Source organism: Ursus maritimus, unplaced genomic scaffold (assembly GCF_017311325.1).
Source record: "Ursus maritimus isolate PB19 unplaced genomic scaffold, ASM1731132v1 scaffold_3, whole genome shotgun sequence".
NCBI classification, from domain to species: domain Eukaryota; kingdom Metazoa; phylum Chordata; class Mammalia; order Carnivora; family Ursidae; genus Ursus; species Ursus maritimus.
Genome location: NW_024425563.1, coordinates 12,820,394 through 12,840,528, shown reverse-complemented (window position 1 = coordinate 12,840,528; position 20,135 = coordinate 12,820,394). Strand labels below are relative to the sequence as shown.

Below are 20,135 nucleotides of genomic sequence, written 5' to 3'. Positions count from 1 at the left end.
TTAGCTAAGCACATGCAAGAAAGTGAACCGTAACCTGTACCTTGTAGTATACGTGAAAATTAACATGCAGTCCGTCATAAACTTAGATGCACAACCTAAGACTGTAAAGCTTCTAGAGGAAAGTCTTTGCGACTTTGGGTTAGGCAATTTTTTTTTTTTTAAAGATTTTATTCACTTATTTGACAGACACAGAGAGAGTGAGTGAGAAAGCAAGAGCACAAGCAGGGGTAACAGCAGAGGGAGAAGGAGAAGCAGGCTCTCTGCTGAGCAGGAGCCGGACGTGGGCCTCCATCCCAGGACCCTGGGATCATGACCTGAGCTGAAGGCAGATGCTTAAACTGACTGAGCCACCCAAGTGCCCCAAGGCAATGATTTTTTAGGACACAAAAAGCAGAAACCATAAAAACAACAAAGATAATTTTGGCTTCAGCAAAATTTGAAACATTTGTTCTTTGAAAAGCATTTTTTTTTTTTAAGATTTTTAAATTTATTTGAGAGAGAGCGAGCACACGCAGGAGAGAATGCAAGCAGAGGGAGAGGGAGAAGCCCACTCCCCGCTGAGCAGGGAGCCCAATGACAGGGGGCTCGATCCCAGGGTCCTGGGACCATGACCTGAGCCGAAGGCAGACGTTTAACAGACTGAGCCACCCAGATGCCCCTGAAAAGCATTGTTAAGGAAATGAAAAGACAAGCTGCGGACTGGGAAACAATATTTGCAAGGCACATATCTGGTAAAGGACCAATATCCGGAGTATACTAGTAACTCTCACAACGCAATAATAAGAAAACAAACAGCCAGATAATAGAAGGGCAAAATATTTGAACAGACCTTTCACCCAAGACCTAGTTGGCAAATAAGCCTGTGAAAAAATATTCATCATTAGTCGTTAGGGAAGTTGAAATTAAATCCACTATGTGATGTGTCTATTAGAGTGGCTTAAACAAACCAGACAGAGACCTTATGTCATCAAGTGCTGACAAATACACGAAGCAACTGAAACTGTCATATTGCTGATGGAAATGCAAAATGGTGCAGCCAGTGTGGGGAAAAGAGTTTGGCAGTTTCTTTTAAAATTAAACATATGAGCAGCAATCATTCTGCTAGGTATGTACCCAAAACAAATGAAGACCTACGTCCGTACAAAAACCTATACATGAATGTTTATAGTGGCTTCATTTGTAACTGCCGAAAACTGGGAATGGTGCCAACGTTCATCAGCTGGTGAATGGATAAACTGTGGTATGTCCACACATGGAATACAACTCTGCAATAAAAAGAAGAAATCTTTAAATCCTTTCAGCAGCATGAATGAATCTCATACTCACGCTAGGAGTTTGAAAAAGCTAAACTGCAAAGGCTTCATACTTTTTGTTTCAATTGATATGACATTCTGGAAAACAGAAAGGAGAAGTTGCCAGGAGCTGATGGTGGAGCGAGTGGGTTGGCCGCAAAGAGCCATAAAGGAACTTTCTGAGATATTATAAATGTTCTATATTTTGGTCATGGTGTTGGTTACATGACTGAAGGCATTTGTCAAAAAGTGTAGGACAGTATACCTAAAAGGATGAAATTTGCTATGTAATATCTCACTCCATTTAACGTTAAACAAGTTTAGATATTAAAGTAATTCTTTCGGGGCGCCTGGGTGGCACAGCGGTTAAGCGTCTGCCTTCAGCTCAGGGCGTGATCCCGGTGTGATGGGATCGAGCCCCACATCAGGCTCCTCTGCTGGGAGCCTGCTTCTTCCTCTCCCACTCCCCCTGCTTGTGTTCCCTCTCTCGCTGGCTGTCTCTATCTCTGTCAAATAAATAAAATCTTTAAAAAAAAAAAATTAATTCTTTCAAACAGATGATTCTGCTTGTTTGAGTGTTAGGGAGGAGCTGCTAATTGCTCAGTTTGGTTGACATTGACAGGGACCTTCCTTGGCCACTCTTTCTCATTGTTCATTCCAATTATCTACTGACCCTTGTACTCCACCCTTGAAGTTCATTCATTTGAGACAATTTGAGTATCAGTAAGGCTAATAACTATAATGCATTGAAACATATCAAATATATTTAAAACTATGAGTTCATAATGATACTGAGAAATAAAGGTGAAAAACTCATTGGTTCTTTTTAGAGGATACTGGGATATCAGCTTATTTTGAAAATTGGTGAAGTCGAAAAATCAAGCATTTATCCCGATTTTCTCGTGTGACCTCTATTTTACAGTACCTAAATCACTGATGAGGGAAACTTTCTCTTTGTGGGCCAGATGATAAATGAGAGGGAATAATAGGATTGAAAGATCACCATTTTTGCAACTCTGTTAACTAATAAATCTAGCTATTAATTATCAATGGTTGCTACTATCACACACACACACACACACACACACACACAGGCAAACAGATTTTATGTACTTACTGATAGACATACAGACCACTACCCCTGGAGTATTTTTGCCAAACACACCAAGCTGAATCAGATGGAGTTTTTAGGAAATGCAGGGAATGGGGACACATGTTAATACCAGGGGAATGCAATCAGTAAAACCCAGACCCTCAGCAACACAGTAAGACAACCCATTTCCTTAACAAGTAGGGAAAAGAAAAGGAGAGGGAGGGGCGCCTGGGTGGCACAGCGGTTAAGCGTCTGCCTTCGGCTCAGGGCGTGATCCCGGCGTTATGGGATCGAGCCCCACATCAGGCTCCTACGCTATGAGCCTGCTTCTTTCTCTCCCACTCCCCTTGCTTGTGCTCCCTCTCTCGCTGGCTGTCTCTATCTCTGTCGAATAAATAAATAAAATCTTTAAAAAAAAAAAAAGAGGGAATCTATAGGTCGGAGAAGACGACGTATAAGCCCATTGCAACGTGTGGATCTTATTTAGATCCAGATTTGAACAAAGAAACTGAAAAAATTTGAGTTAGTTGGGGAAATTTCAACATCGACTAAATGTTTGATGATAGGGATTATTTAAAAGTTTTAGATGTGATAATGACATTTTTTGTTTTTTTAAAAAGTCTTTTTGTCTTTTAGGAATAAAGGAGTATGTCTTTTAGAGATACTTAAAGGAATATCTATGGGTAAAGTGTTCAGCTCTCTGGGATTTGCTTTGTTACAGATTGGGAGAAGTGAGTGAGAGTATGGAGAAAAAAGATCAGCTATGCATTGATCCTTGTGGAGGCTGGATGTGGAATACACAGGAATTCATGATACTGTTCTCTGTGCGTTTTTATATGCTTTGGAATTGTATAGAATAAAATCATTTATTCATCAAATACTGATTGCCTGTTCTATACCGTGCTCTGTGCTAGGCGTTAGGTTTTATATTGGTCAATAACGTATGTAAGTTATTACTAACCTTGTGGACCTTTCAGTCTCCAGCAGGAGGCAGATGATAAAGGTGTGAATAACCAATGTGTATTATAAATTGTGATCTATGACGAAGGAAAATGAACACAGTTCAGTGCTAGAGAATTATAGGGAAGGGCCTCTAGGCTGGTTAGGGTAAACGGTGACATTTCAGCCAACATCTGAAGGATGAGAATAGGCAGCTATGCAGAGACAGTTGGTAAGTGACAGGAGGGTGGACAGGCTGGACAAGGAAAGTGTTTGATGTGGATTGACTCGTTCTTTCTGTTGCAAGAGCAAATATTGTCTGGCGACTTGTTGATTTAATATTTCTTTGGCTGACTCTCCGTTTTAATTTAATGTGCGTCTGACTTCAGATCTATTTAGAGTATGAACCCTAGAACTGCTTTTAAGCCTAGCATAGTTTTTTCACATGCCCTGTACGATCGTCAGTGGTACCGGCCTTTCTTACCTATGGACTTTTCAACTGGCGATCAGAATATAGATAGGAACAGTCTCGTGTCTATAAACAGCAGAATCAGCCATCAAAATTTACATCCTTGTAATCCTGGAAAGTCAGAAATAGGTCTTGGGTTCCGGATCGTATTTTGCGGCAATAGCTCCAATCCTATCCTTTAGTTACCCTTTAGGTTTTTTGAGTCAAAAGAAATAATATTTTTTCAAGTGCTTGAATTTCTTTGAATGAATGAAAGATGCTGTTAATATTAAGCATCATATTTTCCAGTGATAATAGACACAGAGTAGAGATTCAATAAACGTGAAGTAAACAAATGATTGGCGCCTTGTATAAACTTCTCTTTGCCATAGCCTTCCCCTATGTTTGTATCAGTAATTCTTTTATATTCATTTGTTGTGCTGTCTGGGAGTATTTTGAAGGAATAGGTCTTTTTCCTGACCTGTTAGTACTCTGGGCAGGAGTGTGTGTGGTGTGTGTGTGTGTGTGTGTGTGTGTGTGTGTAGGGGAGGGGTTGCTTCTTTTCCACACATGATTGTTTCCTCCCTTTGTCTTTTTAGACATATTACAGATGCCACCCTTGCCATTGTGAAAGGAGAGACTGTTCCACTTGATGTCTTGCAGATCAAGGTAAAGTCTTTTTTTCAGAGTTTGACAAAATTACCAAAGTAACGCACGCATGCGTGTTAAAGAAAAAACGATGTAACAGTTCAAATGGAGTTACAATGAAAATAATATCCTTTCCTATCCCAAGCATAACTCTCAGAGAAAAAGCGTTTTACCTGTTTATTCTGCTTGTCATCACTAGTTAATATGCTTATGATGCTACTTTTTAAAATTGTTTAAAAAAAACCCACAAAACTAAAGGTAACCATCATAACCGTCTTCAGTTGTACAGTTGATCATTAATATTTAGTCTATGAAATTGTTTTTTTTTTTTAAGATTTTATTTATTTATTCGACAGAGATAGAGACAGCCAGCGAGAGAGGGAACACAAGCAGGGGGAGTGGGAGAGGAAGAAGCAGGCTCATAGTGGAAGAGCTTGATGTGGGGCTCGATCCCATAACGCCGGGATCACACCCTGAGCCGAAGGCAGACGCTTAACCACTGTGCCACCCAGGCGCCCCTATGAAATTGTTTTTTGATTTATCGGTTTTAGATTCTATCTCTTGACCTCTTTGTTAGAAATAAGAATTCCTCTAGATTTCGTCTGGTATAGTGTCACTATTTTTAGTTCCTCCAATGATTACCTTTGGACCACATGATTTCTCTGTCTCTGGGGGGGGGTTGGGATATTAAAAGAGCCAGTAATACAAAGCCCTTGGGACAGTGACTGGTTTCACCTTACCCTGTTTGCATGGTGCCCACCTCTTGCTCTCATGCTCTGGCAAAGGTGAAACCTTTGTCCTGTCCCGTCTGTCCTTTGGAGGGGCTTGTCTTTGGATTTCGGGTTACTTGGCTGTCTTGCAGTCTCAGCTCGCTCCCTGGTGGGCTCAAGAAAAATTATGCTTTTGTAGGTTATCTGGCTTTTTCTCATTTTTTGCATGGGGTTAATGTTCTTTGTAGCTTCCTACATCCTGGATTGGAGCAGAACTTCCCACTGGGTTGTCTAACATTTTCTTGATTTGTAGATAACTCATGAATTGTTTTTAAAAAAATATTTGCTGGCTCTGCCCACTGAAAGGGCTTAGAAGCAATGACACTCCACAATAGTGGGCATACCTGGCACTCAGATTTTGGTCTCTAAATACTGTTGCCTAAGAAAAGTTACCAGGACTCTGTGAAGAGACGGCTTTCAGAGGCAAGGCAAGAACAAAGCCAAGAGCTACTCAAAAACTAATGGAGATAACCTGAAAAGACACAGGAGCTAGCCTGATGGTATCCTCTTGGCCAACTGTGGGACAGTTTGAACATCAAAAAGGATAATAATGCTAATGATTATAATTCAGTAAAATGAAGAATCTGTGAGCCTACAGTTAAGAGAATTTCCAGCTTGTAAATGTAGTAGGAATGATAGTTGTTATTTTGCAATCACTAATGAAATAATTGATTCAGATAGAGAGCGTCCAATGGATGCTAAAACCATTGGATAGAAGGATCGTTGGGGAACATATATCGACACAGTGTTAAAGCATCACAGGTTACTAAATGATTACGTAGGGGGGAAGACGTACCTGTACAGTAGAGAGACCCAGCATACACCACCGTAACCAAGTGATTGATCCTAGCATCACCGATATCTGCCTCCTCATGTGATCTATTGAGAAGGATACAACATCACCTATGGAGTTTCTTGCCCAAAATGTCTACTTCTCTGAATCTAATGGAAACCACTGATGAGAAAAAAGTCTATCAAATCCGAATTGTGGGACATTCTAAAAACAGTTGGTCTGGTGTCTTCAAAAATGTTAGTGTCCTGAAATCCAGGAGAAGATAGTCTGTTCAAGGTTAGGGAAACTAGAGCAATATAGTTAAATCCAGTACAAAATCCTGGATTAGAAAAATGAAAAACAAGACCATAAAAGATATTATTGGAACAATCAGATATTTCATTCGGACTGTATATTAGATACATGTCAATGTTAGATTTCTTGAGAGTGACAGTAGCAATATGCCTATGTCTGTCCTTGTTCTTAGGAGATGCATGTTGAAATATTTAGGGGTGAGGACCACTAAGTCTTCCATTTATTTGCAAATGATTTAAGAAAACTACAAAACATGTACACACACAGATAAAGCCAATAGGGGAAAATGTTGGCGGCTGTGGTGTGTAGTTGAGAGAGATAAACGGTGTTCGTTGTTTGTTAAAGAATTTCTTGGTTTGACATTTTTCCAAAACTTTTGGAGAGAAGACAACCCAGTAGCCGTTCCGGATTCCTGATTGGAATCCTCTCTTTAAAAAGAATTTCTTTCCTAGAAAAATAGATATTTTCACTGGGTAGTAGTTAAGTAGCTATTCCTCCTTCGTCAAAACTCCCCCCTTCCCCACCACCAAAGGGCAGATGCCTGAGAAAGCTAAGCCGTAAAGCCAAACAGTTTTATGAATAGTGAGCCCTGTCATTTACTCAGTTTTGGTCTTAAAATGTACCAGCTACGTTCAGGTTGTCCTTTAGAGGCTCTGAACATTTTATATTCACTCAAGTTTCCCGATATCTATGAAAGAAGGTTCTATACTATGTCACGATTCCCAAACTTCAGTCTTAAGATATTGCTGTTAGTTATACAGCATTGGCCAGATGCATATTTACGATTGGTGCGCCCGTGCTCTTCCAGCCCATTTTCCTTCCGTTTTCTTTTGTTCTTCATGCAGTGATGTCTGGACTGTCCATCATGACGTCACTTGTCATGATAAAAGTGATTTAAGTTGCATTTGATTCTTTAGCATATGATAAATCCAAGTCATTCTCACAACATGGAAGGGCTGTGTGAAAGAAATTCTAGTCTAGGAAGGCAGCACAGGTGGGCATCTATGAAGATATTATCTTAAAATGTTATCACCAAAGGAGGTGAGTAGGTTATATCTCCTAATAACTAGGTGATTTACTGCTGCTTATAAATGTGTGAGAAGTAATACATTCCAGAGTAATTAGGATTTAATTGGAAATTGTTGACTGTGCTTGTATTTAAAAGTCTCATCTCCTCTTTTTCTTTTCTTCCAAATGTACTGATTTTGTGAATTGATGAAACCAGTATCAAATTTGCCACCGGCTCTGTGTATTAATGACACAGCCCAGGAAGCAGAAACCTTTAAAAATTAATTCCTAGGAAACATAGCATGACAGCCTCTACTGTGGTTTGTGAGGCACCCAGTGAAGCTGAATTTGTGTCCTCTTTCTTCCTTATTCCTGGAAATTGTTTCCAGAATATAGGGGAAAGCATTATAGATGAAGCGTGATACCAGATTCCTCTTCTTTTAAAAAATAAACCCAAACCCGATTACACATAAATAACTGAAGAGTCTCCAAAGCTCTAGTCCTCGGAAGCTAGAATAATGCTTTATATTTAGCTTTTCACAGTATCCAGTGTGTGCTCCTAGCTCATTTGGACCTCCAGCTTAAGAGGACAAGATGTGTATTAGTATCTTATTTGACAGAGTGGAAAGAAAAAAAAGTCAGCTGGTTATCGGACTAGTCATGCTGGAGACCGAAGTAGAATCTAGATTTTCTGTCTTATGGTCCATTGCTTTTTGACTTGACCGTTTTGTCCAGGTGGTATCACTCTTGGCACTATCCCGTGACACTAAAGGGCATTTTCCCATATAGACATCTACAGAGCCTAGTACTTGACTTTAAAGTACTGAAAAGACTTATGGAAGTCTTTCTAATTCTTTTGCTCCTTCAGTTGGATTCTTAGAAACTGCCCACCCAGAACCCAAAGAGGAAGTTAGGGTTGCTGGTCAAAGTTAGAGTCTCTCCCTTTCTTCTGTCATTCCTGGCTTCCTTCTGTTAAAACCCTGACTGATCAAAACCTCAGAACTTCCAAATCCCTTCTTTTTGTTTCTATCTCTTCATCTAGAATTCCTAAAATTCCTGGACTGGGTACCTATCTAGTTGACCAGAATTGTTTTCACAGTCCCTTCAGCTTTTATTCCAACCAGCTCTCAGTTGTTGTTGTTGTTGTTGTTATTATTATTATTATTATTATTATTATTATTTTAGCAAACCGTTATAAAGCCATTTTCTCTTTCTAGGGGGTTCTATGACTTGGGACAACATATCTCCTTGGCTGGTAAAATCTGGCTGTATGCCTGTCTTTTTGTACCTGTTTTTCTTTACTGACCGTCCATCTGGTACTGTGTCACCGGGTTAACATCCGGTGGTATTTTGTCTCTTGGCCTCTACTCTGCCCACCTGCCCTTGTTCATTTTTCTTGTGCACCCCAACAGGGACCAGTCCACTGCTGACCCCCAGGCCTTTCCTGGATCTTCAGGGCACTGTGCCCAACTGGCTGATAGCTGGGCTTCTCTAGATCGTTCCACACTCACTTCCAATTGTCCAGAATTCCATCCCTTGCTAGGAATAGCACCCCAAACAATGACACCTTGAGATTACAAGGCCTTGCAACTAATCTTAACAGAATATTCCTAAAATCCGCCCCCTCCACCCCCGCGCAGTGAAGAACGAGAAAATATTCTTAGTGCACCGGTTGGGAAATCTTGAGCGCTCAAACCAGGACTCCGTGAGGCACTGCATGCTTTAGACCAGCCTTTCCCGAGGAATAGTAGTTATGCAAAATGCCTCCCAGAGAAGGCGTGCAGTTCACAGTTCAGGGAAACTGTGTGTAGTTCTCCTTTTGGAGGTTTGTAATGTATATTAACATATTAAAGATTCTAAGAAGACCTGCAGTAAACATAACTTGTTTCAAACCGAGGCATTTTGGTATTTCTGCACTCGTTTCCTCATGGAATCCTCTACCATCGCTACTGTCGCTAGTTGTGACCCTTGCCCCTCCGGAGCACTTGGGGGAAATGCTCCGGTAGATACCGCAGACCCACATGGTGCTGCTTCCCTCCCTGAGGCTGGAGCACCCCTTCTTCTCCCTTTTCTGTCTCTCTGGGCTTCTCCCTAACCTCCCTCAGTCTAGGCACCTTAATCTTTTATTTTTTTAAATTTATTTTTATTTGTTATTGTGTTCAGTTAGCCGGCGTATAGTACATCCTTAGTTCTTGCTATAGTGTTCCGCGATTCGCTAGTTGTATGTAACACCCAGTGCTCATCAAACATGTAGGCACCTTATTCTTTAAAATTTACCGTATGTGTCGTTTTATGTTGTATTTCCCTGGCATCGGTCTCCTTTGCTCCCCCACACCGCGTACAGTCACACCTGCTCTGTGCTTTCGTAGTCCTCGATGCCGTCATGGTCGCTGTGTGTGTCTGTATACCCCCCTCGCCCCCGGAGCTCTTTGAGGGCAGGTTACTTTTTGTGTCGCTAGTCCCTATTATAGGATATGTATTCGTTAGTGATAATTCCCTGCAAAAAATGATTAGCTGTCTATCGTCCAGATGGCTCAAGGCCCTGCTGTATTCCACAACATTCACTTGGCACCCAGGAGACCGACATCCTTGCTCTGCTGGGTGAGGTGCCTCACTGTCACCTCTGTGCTCCACGCTCTTAGAAGCTGCCCCTATTAGTGTGTGATTCTCTTAGAAATCCCTCACTTGGTTTCGGTGTAGTGGGATTGAAGTGGGGCGGAGGTGAAGCACTCCCTCCCTGAGGAGACTTCGCATACTTTCTCTAGACCAGCAGTTTACAGTGTCGAGGGTTCTCCAGTTCCGAACCTTCTGCTGATACTGGTTGTACTGACGGTGTGGAGGACATCGAACTGATTCCGCCCCCATTTAGCAAGTTCTGGGAAGTTGTATGTCTAGCATGTGACAGCTCTGCTTAGAATGTGGGCGGAGTCTTGGGCTTCGGCTGTAATTCTTTTTTTTTTTCTTTAATGTTTTTTTATTATGTTAGTCACCATACAGTACATCCCCAGTTTCCGATGTAAAGTTTGATGATTCATTAGTTGCGTATAACACCCAGTGCACCATGCAATACGTGCCCTCCTTACTACCCATCACCGGTCTATCCCATTCCCCCACCCCCCTCCCCTCTGAGGCCCTCAGTTTGTTTCTCAGAGTCCATAGTCTCTCATGCTTCATTCCCCCTTCTGATTACACCCACTTTCTTTATCCCTTTCTTCTATACTGATCTTCCTAGTTCTTATGTTCCATAGATGAGAAAAATCATATGATAATTGTCTTTTTCTGCTTGACTTATTTCACTTAGCATTATCTCCTCCAGTGCCGTCCATGTTGCAGCAAATGTTGAGAACTCGTTCTTTCTGATAGCTGAGTAATATTCCATTGTATATATGGACCACATCTTCTTAATCCAGTCATCTGTTGAAGGGCATCTCGGCTCCTTCCACGATTTAGCTATTGTGGACATTGCTGCTATGAACATTGGGGTGCATAGGGCCCTTCTCTTCACTACGTCTGTATCTTTGGGGTAAACACCCAGTAGTGCAATGGCTGGGTCATAGGGTAGCTCAATTTTTAACTTTTTAAGGGACCTCCACACTGTTTTCCAGAGTGGCTGTACCAACTTGCATTCCCAGCAACAACATAGGAGGGATCCCCTTTCTCCACATCTTCTCCAACAATTGTTGTTTCTTGCCTTGTCTATTTTTGCCATTGTAACTGGCATAAGGTGGTATCTCAGTGTGGTTTTGATTTGAATTTCCCTGATGGCTAATGATTTTGAACATTTTTTCATGTGTCTGTTAGCCATTGTATGTCGTTATTGGAAAAATGTCTGTTCATATCTTCTGCCCATTTTATGATTTGTTTATTTGTTTCTCGTGTATTGAGTTTGAGAAGTTCTTTGTAGATCTTGGATACCAGTCCTTTATCTGTAGTGTCATTTGCAAATATATTCTCCCATTCCGTGGGCTGCCTCTTAGTTTTTCTGACTGTTTCCTTGGCTGTGCAGAAACTTTTAATCTTGATGAAGTCCCATAAATTCATTTTATCTTTTGTTTCTCTTGCCTTTGGGGATGTGTCATGAAAAAGGTTGCTTTGGCCGATGTCGTAGAGGTTGCTGCCTATGTTCTCCTCTAGAATTTTGATGGATTCCTGTCTCACATCGAGGTCTTTCATCCATTTGGAGTTTATTTTTGTGTATGGTGTGAGAGAGTGGTCAAGTTTCATTCTTTTGCATGTAGCTGTCCAATTTTCCCAGCACCATTTATTGAAGAGACTGTCTTTTTCCCACCGGATGTTATTTCCTGCTTTATCAAATATTAGTTGCCCAAAGAGCCGAGGGTCCATTTCTGGGCTCTCTATTCTGTTCCATTGGTCTATGTGTCTGTTTTTGTGCCAGTACCATGCTGTCTTTGTGATCACAGCTTTGTAGTACAGCTCGAAATCCGGCATTGTGATGCCCCCAGCTTTGTTTTTCCTTTTCAACAGTTCCTTGGAGATTCGGGGCCTTTTCTGTTTCCATACAAATTTAAGGACTATTTGTTCCAGTTCTTTGAAAAATGTCCTCGGTATTTTGATCGGGATAGCATTGAAAGTGTAGATTGCTCTGGGTAGCATGGACATTTTAACTATGTTAATTCTTCCAATCCATGAGCATGGAATATCTTTCCATCTTTTTATGTCTTCCTCAATGTCTTTCAAGAGTGATTTATAGTTTCTAGAATATAGGTCCTTTACGTCTCTGGTTAAGTTAATTCCAAGGTAACGTATGGTTTTTGGTGCTATTGTAAATGGGATGGATTCCCTAATTTCTCTTTCTTCGGTCTCGTTATTCGTGTATAGAAATGCAACTGATTTCTGAGCATTGATTTTGTATCCCGCCACGTTACTGAATTGCTCTATAACTTCTAATAGTTTGGGAGTGGCTTCTTTTGGGTTTTCCATATAGAGTATCATGTCATCTGCAAAGAGAGACATTTTGACTTCTTCTTTGCCAATTTGAATACCTTTGATCCCTTTTTGTCGTCTGATTGCTGTTGCAAGGACTTCTAGTACTATGTTGAATAATAGTGGCGAGAGTGGGCATCCTTGTCGAGTTCCTGATCTTAAGGGAAAGGCTTCCAGCTTTTCCCCATTGAGAATAATATTTGCAGTAGGCTTTTCATAGATGGCTTTTATGAGATTGAGAAATGTACCTTCTATTCCTACACTCTGAAGGGTTTTAATCAGGAAAGGATGCTGTATTTTGTCAAATGCTTTTTCGGCATCGATTGAGAGGATCATATGGTTCCTGAGTCTTTTCTTGTTGATATGATGTATCACGCTGATTGATTTGCGAATATTGAACCACGCTTGCATCCCAGGTATGAATCCCACTTGATCGTGATGGATAATCCTTTTAATGTACTGTTGGATTCTATTAGCAAGTATCTTGTTGAGGATTTTGGCGTCCATATTCATTAGGGAAATCGGTCTGTAATTCTCCTTTTTGAGGGGGTCTTTGCCTGGTTTGGGGATCAAGGTAATATTGGCCTCATAGAATGAGTTTGGTAGCTTTCCTTCTGTTTCTATTTTTTGAAATAGCTTTAGGAGAATAGGTATTATTTCTTCTTTGAATGTTTGGTAGAATTCCCCAGGAAAACCGTCCGGGCCTGGAGTTTTGTTATTTGGAAGGTTGTTTATCACTGACTCAATTTCTTCATAATTAATTGGCCTGTTTAAGGAATCAATTTCTTCCGGTTTCAATCTTGGTAGTTTATAGGTTTCCAGGAAGGATTCCATCTCTTCCAGATTGCTTAGTTTATTGGCATATAGCTGTTGATAAAAATTTCTAATAATCCTTCCAATTTCAATGGTGTTCGTCGTGACCTCTCCTTTTTCATTCATAATTTTAATAATCTGGGTCCTTTCTCTTTTCTTTTGGATAAGTCTTGCCAGTGGTCTGTCAATTTTATTGATTCTCTCAAAGAACCAGCTTCTAGTCCTGTTGATCTGCTCTACTGTACTTCTGGTTTCTGCTTGATTGATTTCAGCTCTAATTTTGGTCAACTGCTTCCTCGTGCGTGGATTAGGCCTGTCCCTCTGTTGCTGTTCCAGCTTCTTGAGGTGAGAATATAAAAACTGCATTTTAGATTTTTCTATTCTTTTGAGTGAGGCTTGGATGGCTATGTATTTCCCCCTTAGGACTGCCTTTGCAGTATCCCATAGGTTTTGGACTGTTGTATTTTCATTCTCATTGGTCTCCATAAATTGTTTAATTTGATTTTTGATTTCCTGGTTTATCGAGTCATTCCTGAGCAGGATGGTTCTTAGTCTCCAAGTGTTTGAGTTTCTTCCAAATTTTTCCTTGTGGTTGAGTTCCAATTTCAGAGCGTTGTGGTCTGAGAATATGCAGGGGATAATTTCAATCTTTTGGTATCGGTTGAGACCTGTTTTGTGTCCCAGAACATGGTCTATTCTTGAGAATGTTCCATGGGCATTAGAATAGAATGAGTATTCTTTGGTTCTGGGGTGTAGTGTTCTATATATATCTATGAGGTCCAACTCGTCGAGTATGGCATTCAAAGCCTTTGATTCTTTGCTTAGTTTTTGCCAGGGTGTTCTGTCTATTTCTGAGAGTGGAGTGTTGAGGTCCCCTACTATTAATGTATTTTTATTTATATGTCTCTTTATTCTGGTTAAGAGTTGGCTTGTGTATCTTGCTGCTCCCCTGTTGGGGGCATATATATTTATAATTGTCATATCCACTTGTTGAATACTTCCCTTAAGAATAATATAGTGCCCTTCTGCATCTCTAACTATAGTCTGTAGTTTAAAATCCAATTTATCTGATATGAGAATTGCTACCCCAGCTTTCTTTTGAGGTCCATTTGCGTGAAAGATGGTACTCCATCCCCTTACTCTCAGTCTGAATGCATCTTTGGGTTCGAAATGAGTCTCTTGTAGACAGCAAATGGATGGGTCATTTCTTTTTATCCAATCTGCAACCCTGTGGCGTTTTATGGGATGGTTCAAACCATTTACATTAAGACTGATTACTGAGAGATATGATTTTAATGTTGCCATGTTGCCAGTAAAGTCTTTGTTTGTATTGGCTGTGACTTTCTGTTCTGTATCACTCTTGGGGCCTTTTTACTTTTATAGAACCCCCCGTAATATCTCCTGTAGGGCTGGTTTCGTGGTTACAAAATTGGTTAGTGACTGGCGATTCTGAAATGTCTTTATTTCTCCATCAATTCTGAATGACAGCCTTGCTGGATAAAGGATCCTTGGCTGCATGTTTTTCTCTGAAAGAGCTTTAAATATGCTCCCCCAACCCTTTCTCTCATTCCAGGTCTGTGTAGACAGGTCTGACGTAATTCTGATGCTTTTGCCTTGGTACGTGAGAAATTTCTTTGCCCTGGCCGCTTTCAATACTGTATCCTTGCATCTAATATTTGCGAATTGCACTATGACGTGACGTGGCGTAGGTTTGTCGTGGTTGAGCTTGGGAGGGGTCCTCTCTGCCTCTTGGACACGAATGTTTGTTTCCCTTGCTAGATTAGGGAAGTTTTCAGCTACAATTTGTTCAAATATCTCTTCTAGACCTCTGTTTTTCTCCACCCCCTCGGGGATGCCGATGATTCTAACATTGGATCGTTTCATTGAGTCAGTAATCTCCCGTAACCTACATTCGTGGGCGTGGATTTTTTTAAGACCATCTTCTATTTTCATTTTTTCCTCTATTAACCCATCCTCCAATTCACTAACCCGTTCCTCTGCTTCTGCGACCCTGGCCGTCAGAGCCTCTAGTTTTGCCTGCATTTGGCTCATAGAATTTTTAATTTCTGTCAGATTCGCTCTCATTTCTGTCCTTAGGGATTCTATATTCTCAGTAACCTTTTCGTTAATAGTTTTTTCAATTCTACTCATCATTTTGACCATCGTTACTCTGAATTCCATTTCTGATAATTTGGTTACATCCATATCCATTATTTCTGTGGCAGAGGCCACAGAATCACTGTCTTTTCTTTGCTGGGGGGGGCTTCTCCTTCTTGTCATTCTGATGAAGAGAGGTTGCGGGGTTTCCAGAGCCCAAATTATTGACTGGGTCCCAGGCCGTGCCCCTTGTTTTATAGGGATCTTAGGGATGTGGGCTTCTTCTTTAAAGATTTTATTTATTTATTTATGTGGCAGCCAACCAGCGAGAGAGGGAACAGAAGCAGGGGAGTGGGAGAGGAAGAAGCAGGCTCCCAGCGGAGGAGCCCGATGAGGGACTCCTTTCCGGAACGCCGGGATCACGCCCTAAGCCGAAGGCAGGCGCTCAATGACTGCGCCACCCAGGCGCCCGGGTTGTGGGCTTCTTGATTTTTCAGCCTGCCTTCTGTGTTCTGGGGGAGGGGCCTGCCGCGCCAATACTCAGGCAACCCTGTTTGGGTAGAGTCTCCGTGTCCCCTGCGAGGGAGGATGGGGATGGGCACTCTCTGAGCCGGTATTTCCAGGCTTGTGTTCTCTGGCGGCTTTCCCTGGCGGTTCGCTGTGCCTCTTCTGAGAGTCAGAGCGGCAGCGGCCGAATTTCAGCCTCTGTCACGGAACAGAAGGATTGCGGCCCGTTCTCTACTAATGTTCTGGCCACTTTAACTCTGTTTCTGTTGGTGCTGCTCAACCCTGCAGCGTCCCGGCGGCTCACCGGTCTCAGTCCGCTCTCTCGCGGGTGCCAGTCCGTGAGTCCGCCCGCTCCCCTGTGCAGGTGGCTACCACTTCCCGGCGCCCGAACGCGGCGGCTCCCTCCCCCTTCCGTTTATCTTCCGATATCTGTGCGCAGTTTCACGGCTCCCCGCTTCGTACCTCAATACCCAGCGCTGGAGATGTTCATTTGTAGAGATCCAGATGTATCTTCCTGCGTCTCAGGCTGGTTCCTTGGTTGTTCAGGCTGGTCTGATACCTATCCAGCTCGACTCAGGGGACCGGCTGAAAAAGGGGTCCCCTACTCCTCCACCATCTTAACTCTCGGCTGTAATTCTGAGCTATGGGAAAAGGACCTCTTACAATCTTGATATATATATGTGTGTACACACACACACACACACACACACACACACACACTTTAAGGAAGGTCCATTATGAACTCTCAAAGACAGTGGCTCTATTGTGTATGTTTTCTACATATGAACTCACAGATCTATTAGTAACTCAGTGATTATAATATGCACTATTTTGCCATAAAGCATTGGACTAAATTTGAATCACTTTTTATTCTGATTTGTGATGACAGATACCTGGCTGTAGTTTTAGATATTCAGGTGAAACATTCTAGAGTACCAGGATTCTCCTCTTACTTGAGAGTGCTTGGACCTCTAAAGAGAATGCAGGCTTATATTAGCATTGCCTTGAACAAGTCTCTGAGAGAGAAGAAATTCTGGCCGACCCAACTACTGATTGGCTGAAGAGCCAGCATAGTTAGGTACTTGGTAATTTACTTCATAGTCTGAAGTACGATATTATGTTCCCTGGCCAGCAGATTCATGAGGCCTACTACAGACAAATTTATTTTACAGTGTGGTTTACTCAAGTCCTTTAAGTGACTATTCAGTTAATTTCTGAGATTTTGAATATCCTTTTTAGAATTTGGTTTGAGGAAGAGTAGGCCGTGAACATTTGCTGGGTACTTTGCTGTAGAGTGTTCCAAGTTACTGTAACCATTAATTTAAAATGAATGTATTTAACTTCCAGGGTGAAAAGGAACAGCCCGTGTTTGCAGTGACCGGCCTTCGATGGGGATCCTTCAGAGATGCTGGCGTCAAAGTTAGCAAGTAAAGTACTGATGTGGGATGATTTTTTAAAAAAAAAATTCTTTTTCTCATCTAGGAAGAAATTTGCTGGGCCTGGAAGTTGAATTACTTATGAATAATAGAGGTAGAGGTTTAGATCTTACACACAGAAAGGCTGGGGAAGGTTCCCGTTTCCTCTGCACTAGCTCGGTAGTAAAGCGGCGGACGTGGTATTTGAGCGCAGGTCAGGCTCACGCTGGACCGGAGTTGCCCGGCATCCTGCTGGGGCGCCAGCCTCTTACAGCCCTGGAAGATGCCCTGAGAGGTGTTCTTGTCCAAAGCCTGGTGGATCGAGAGACAGCAGGGTGCCTCTGTCAGAAGGAAAAAGGGGGGATGCCTGGCTGTGTTGTGAGTTGGAAGAAAGAGGCCTGTCGTGGCGGTGAGGAGAGGGCCGTGGCTGGCTTCCGTGGGAATGGACTTTGTTTCCGAGAGATCATGATGCCTAATGAAACTTGGCTTGGAAAGTGGCTATGCCGTGTTCTGTTCCCAGTGGAAGGTGGTGCAGGCACAGGCTTCCTGAGGGGGGACTGACTCCGTATCTGGTGGGTAGTGCTTTCTCTTTACCTTTTATTAACAGTGGGCTCATAATTTAGTATGGTTTAAATGAATTATGATTATCTCACAGCTTTTATCAAGAAGACTCCTCTTTCCCCTCGTAGGCTTTCCTGCCACACTTTCTTTATGGACATTCCTTGTCTCACTTTATTTATTTATTTATTTTTTAAGATTTTATTTATTTATTCAACAGAGATAGAGACAGCCGGCGGGAGAGGGAACACAAGCAGGGGGAGTGGGAGAGGAAGAAGCAGGCTCATAGCAGAGGAGCCTGATGTGGGGCTCGATCCCAGAACGCCGGGATCACGCCCTGAGCCGAAGGCAGACGCTTAACCGCTGTGCCACCCAGGCGCCCCCCTTGTCTCACTTTATTATTCCTGCTACAGAGTTCTCAAGAGTGGAATGCCAAGGAGAGTTGTGCTCTATTGTATTACACGCTGCACTGTTGAGCGTTTCACATTGTTTTTATTTGTAAGTTGGCCATGATTACCTTGATTCCACAAATCACCTTATGGTGTTTTTTAATTTTTTTAAATTTTATTTGAGAGAGAGAGTGTGCACAAGTGTGGGGGGGTAGTTCTAGAGACAGAAGCAGACTCCCTGCTCAGCGGAGAGCCCACAGCAGGGCTTGATACCAGGACCCTGGGATCATGACCTGAGCCAAAGGCAAACACTTAGCCAATTGAGCCACTCAGGCGACCCAACAAATCACCTAATGTTGTATCTGTGATCTTGAATACCAGCAACTCACCAAGAGGAATTGCTTAGTTTTCCCTGAAAAAGTCTGGTGAGAACAAATTGCTTCCTGAAATGTGTTAATCAACAACTGAGCACTGGCATAGGTCAGCCCCTCTAGGATTATCTCACATACTTGCCCCTATTTTGATTGATTTTTGAACGATGAATTTTAAAATTTTGGTGGCGATTATCTGACACCTCGACTGGGACCTTCCATTGAGTCCCTCTGTGTGCCGTGGGAGAAACAGCAGGCATGCAAGAAATGATTTCCTAGCTGGCCATCAGGCTACAAGCATAGCGTCACGCTGTGCCATTGGTAGAGATGAGTGGAACTCTGGACAGTTAGGAATAAACTGCCTTTCTCTCTGGCTAGCTGGGAAATGAAGCAAATCTTATTATGTAAGCTTAGAAAAAAATCAGATGATCGAGGCCCTCAATAGTAGCATCACTGTATGAACCTGAATAATATTTAGCATGGCTCCCCATTGCTCGTGGGGTTCTAGCTAACCTCCTTATTCTGGCATTCAGGGACCAACTTGATCTGTCATTTACTTTTAAGTCTTTAATGTGGCTACTGTTCTCTGTTTCCTGTGCCTTTGCTACTCCTCTTGCTTAGAATGACTTCTTTCCCTCCTTCCTGGCCCCAAAACCAAACCTCTTTCTTTTTTTTTTTTTAAGATTTTGTTTATTTATTTGACAGAGAGACAGCCAGCGAGAGAGGGAACACAAGCAGGGGGAGTGGGAGAGGAAGAAGCAGGCTCCCAGTGGAGGAGCCCGATGTGGGGCTCGATCCCAGAATGCCAGGATCACGCCCTGAGCCGAAGGCAGCTGCCTAACGACTGCGCTACCCAGGCGCCCCCAAATCTCTTTCTAAATCCCACGCCCTTACTTTGCTCTTGTGCCCTCCATTATGCAGGCCTGGTTGCCCCAATGATTTTTTGTCCTAAGTGGTTTCTTGTCCCTTCTTGACTCTCCTCACTGATAAATAGCCATCAGTTGACACCGATATGTATATATGGTCATTTATTGTTTTCTGTTACTTTTTTTGGCTTTATTTTCTCACATTATAAGCCTTCCAAGGCGGGAATTTTATACTCTTCTGTTTTCTTCACATACATAGTAAATGCTGTGTAAATACATATTGATCAGAATCAAATACGGAGCACTTAAGATGAGCTGGTAGGGGACAGAGATAAATTTTAAGAGAGGAATCTATTTTGTGTCACTTTTCTAATTCCCGGTAGGCATCTTCCTCTCTACACGAGCTTTTATGTATTTAGCAATATGCAGTAGACCCTCTTCGTTCCCAGATTTCACATTTCCCATTTTGAAGCTGCGTAACACTAGTAATGTGAAGTTAGGCTCATTTACAGACTGCGTGTGTGTGTGTGTGTGTGTGTGTGTGTGTGTGTGTGTGTGTGAACATGACGTACAGGATCCAGTCGCTTAGCGTGTGAGTCACGCACCAGACCACCCAGCATCTGCAGCTCATTGTGGCTTCATCCTCCACTCATTGCTCTTGTGAACGTAGACTCTGCCACGTTCTGTGGTTGAAAGTGTATATTACACTGATACCTGTGAATTGAGAGCCAGGGACGCGCTGATTATGTGTTTCTTGTAAATTGCAAGGATCTGTCCGCTGTGTAACTAATTACACGCTATTTGACACGACTTTGAAATGCAGATTAAAAACTCAACTGTCCTACTTTTTTCTGCTCAAGCACAGCCCCCGGGCCTCCAGAGCTGTGAGG

The 20,135-nt window shown here is 42.3% G+C and overlaps 1 protein-coding gene across 2 annotated transcripts in view; it reads left to right on the top strand.

Annotated features, from left to right (window-relative positions):
• Window positions 1-20,135, top strand: part of AGK (acylglycerol kinase) — an 81,100-nt gene that overhangs the window by 45,159 nt on the left and 15,806 nt on the right. For both annotated transcript variants that reach the window (XM_040643922.1, XM_040643923.1), the window contains exons 9-10: window positions 4,372-4,441; window positions 16,994-17,073. In XM_040643922.1, coding sequence (XP_040499856.1) covers window positions 4,372-4,441; window positions 16,994-17,073 — 150 coding nt within the window. The remainder of the gene's footprint in view (window positions 1-4,371; window positions 4,442-16,993; window positions 17,074-20,135) is intronic.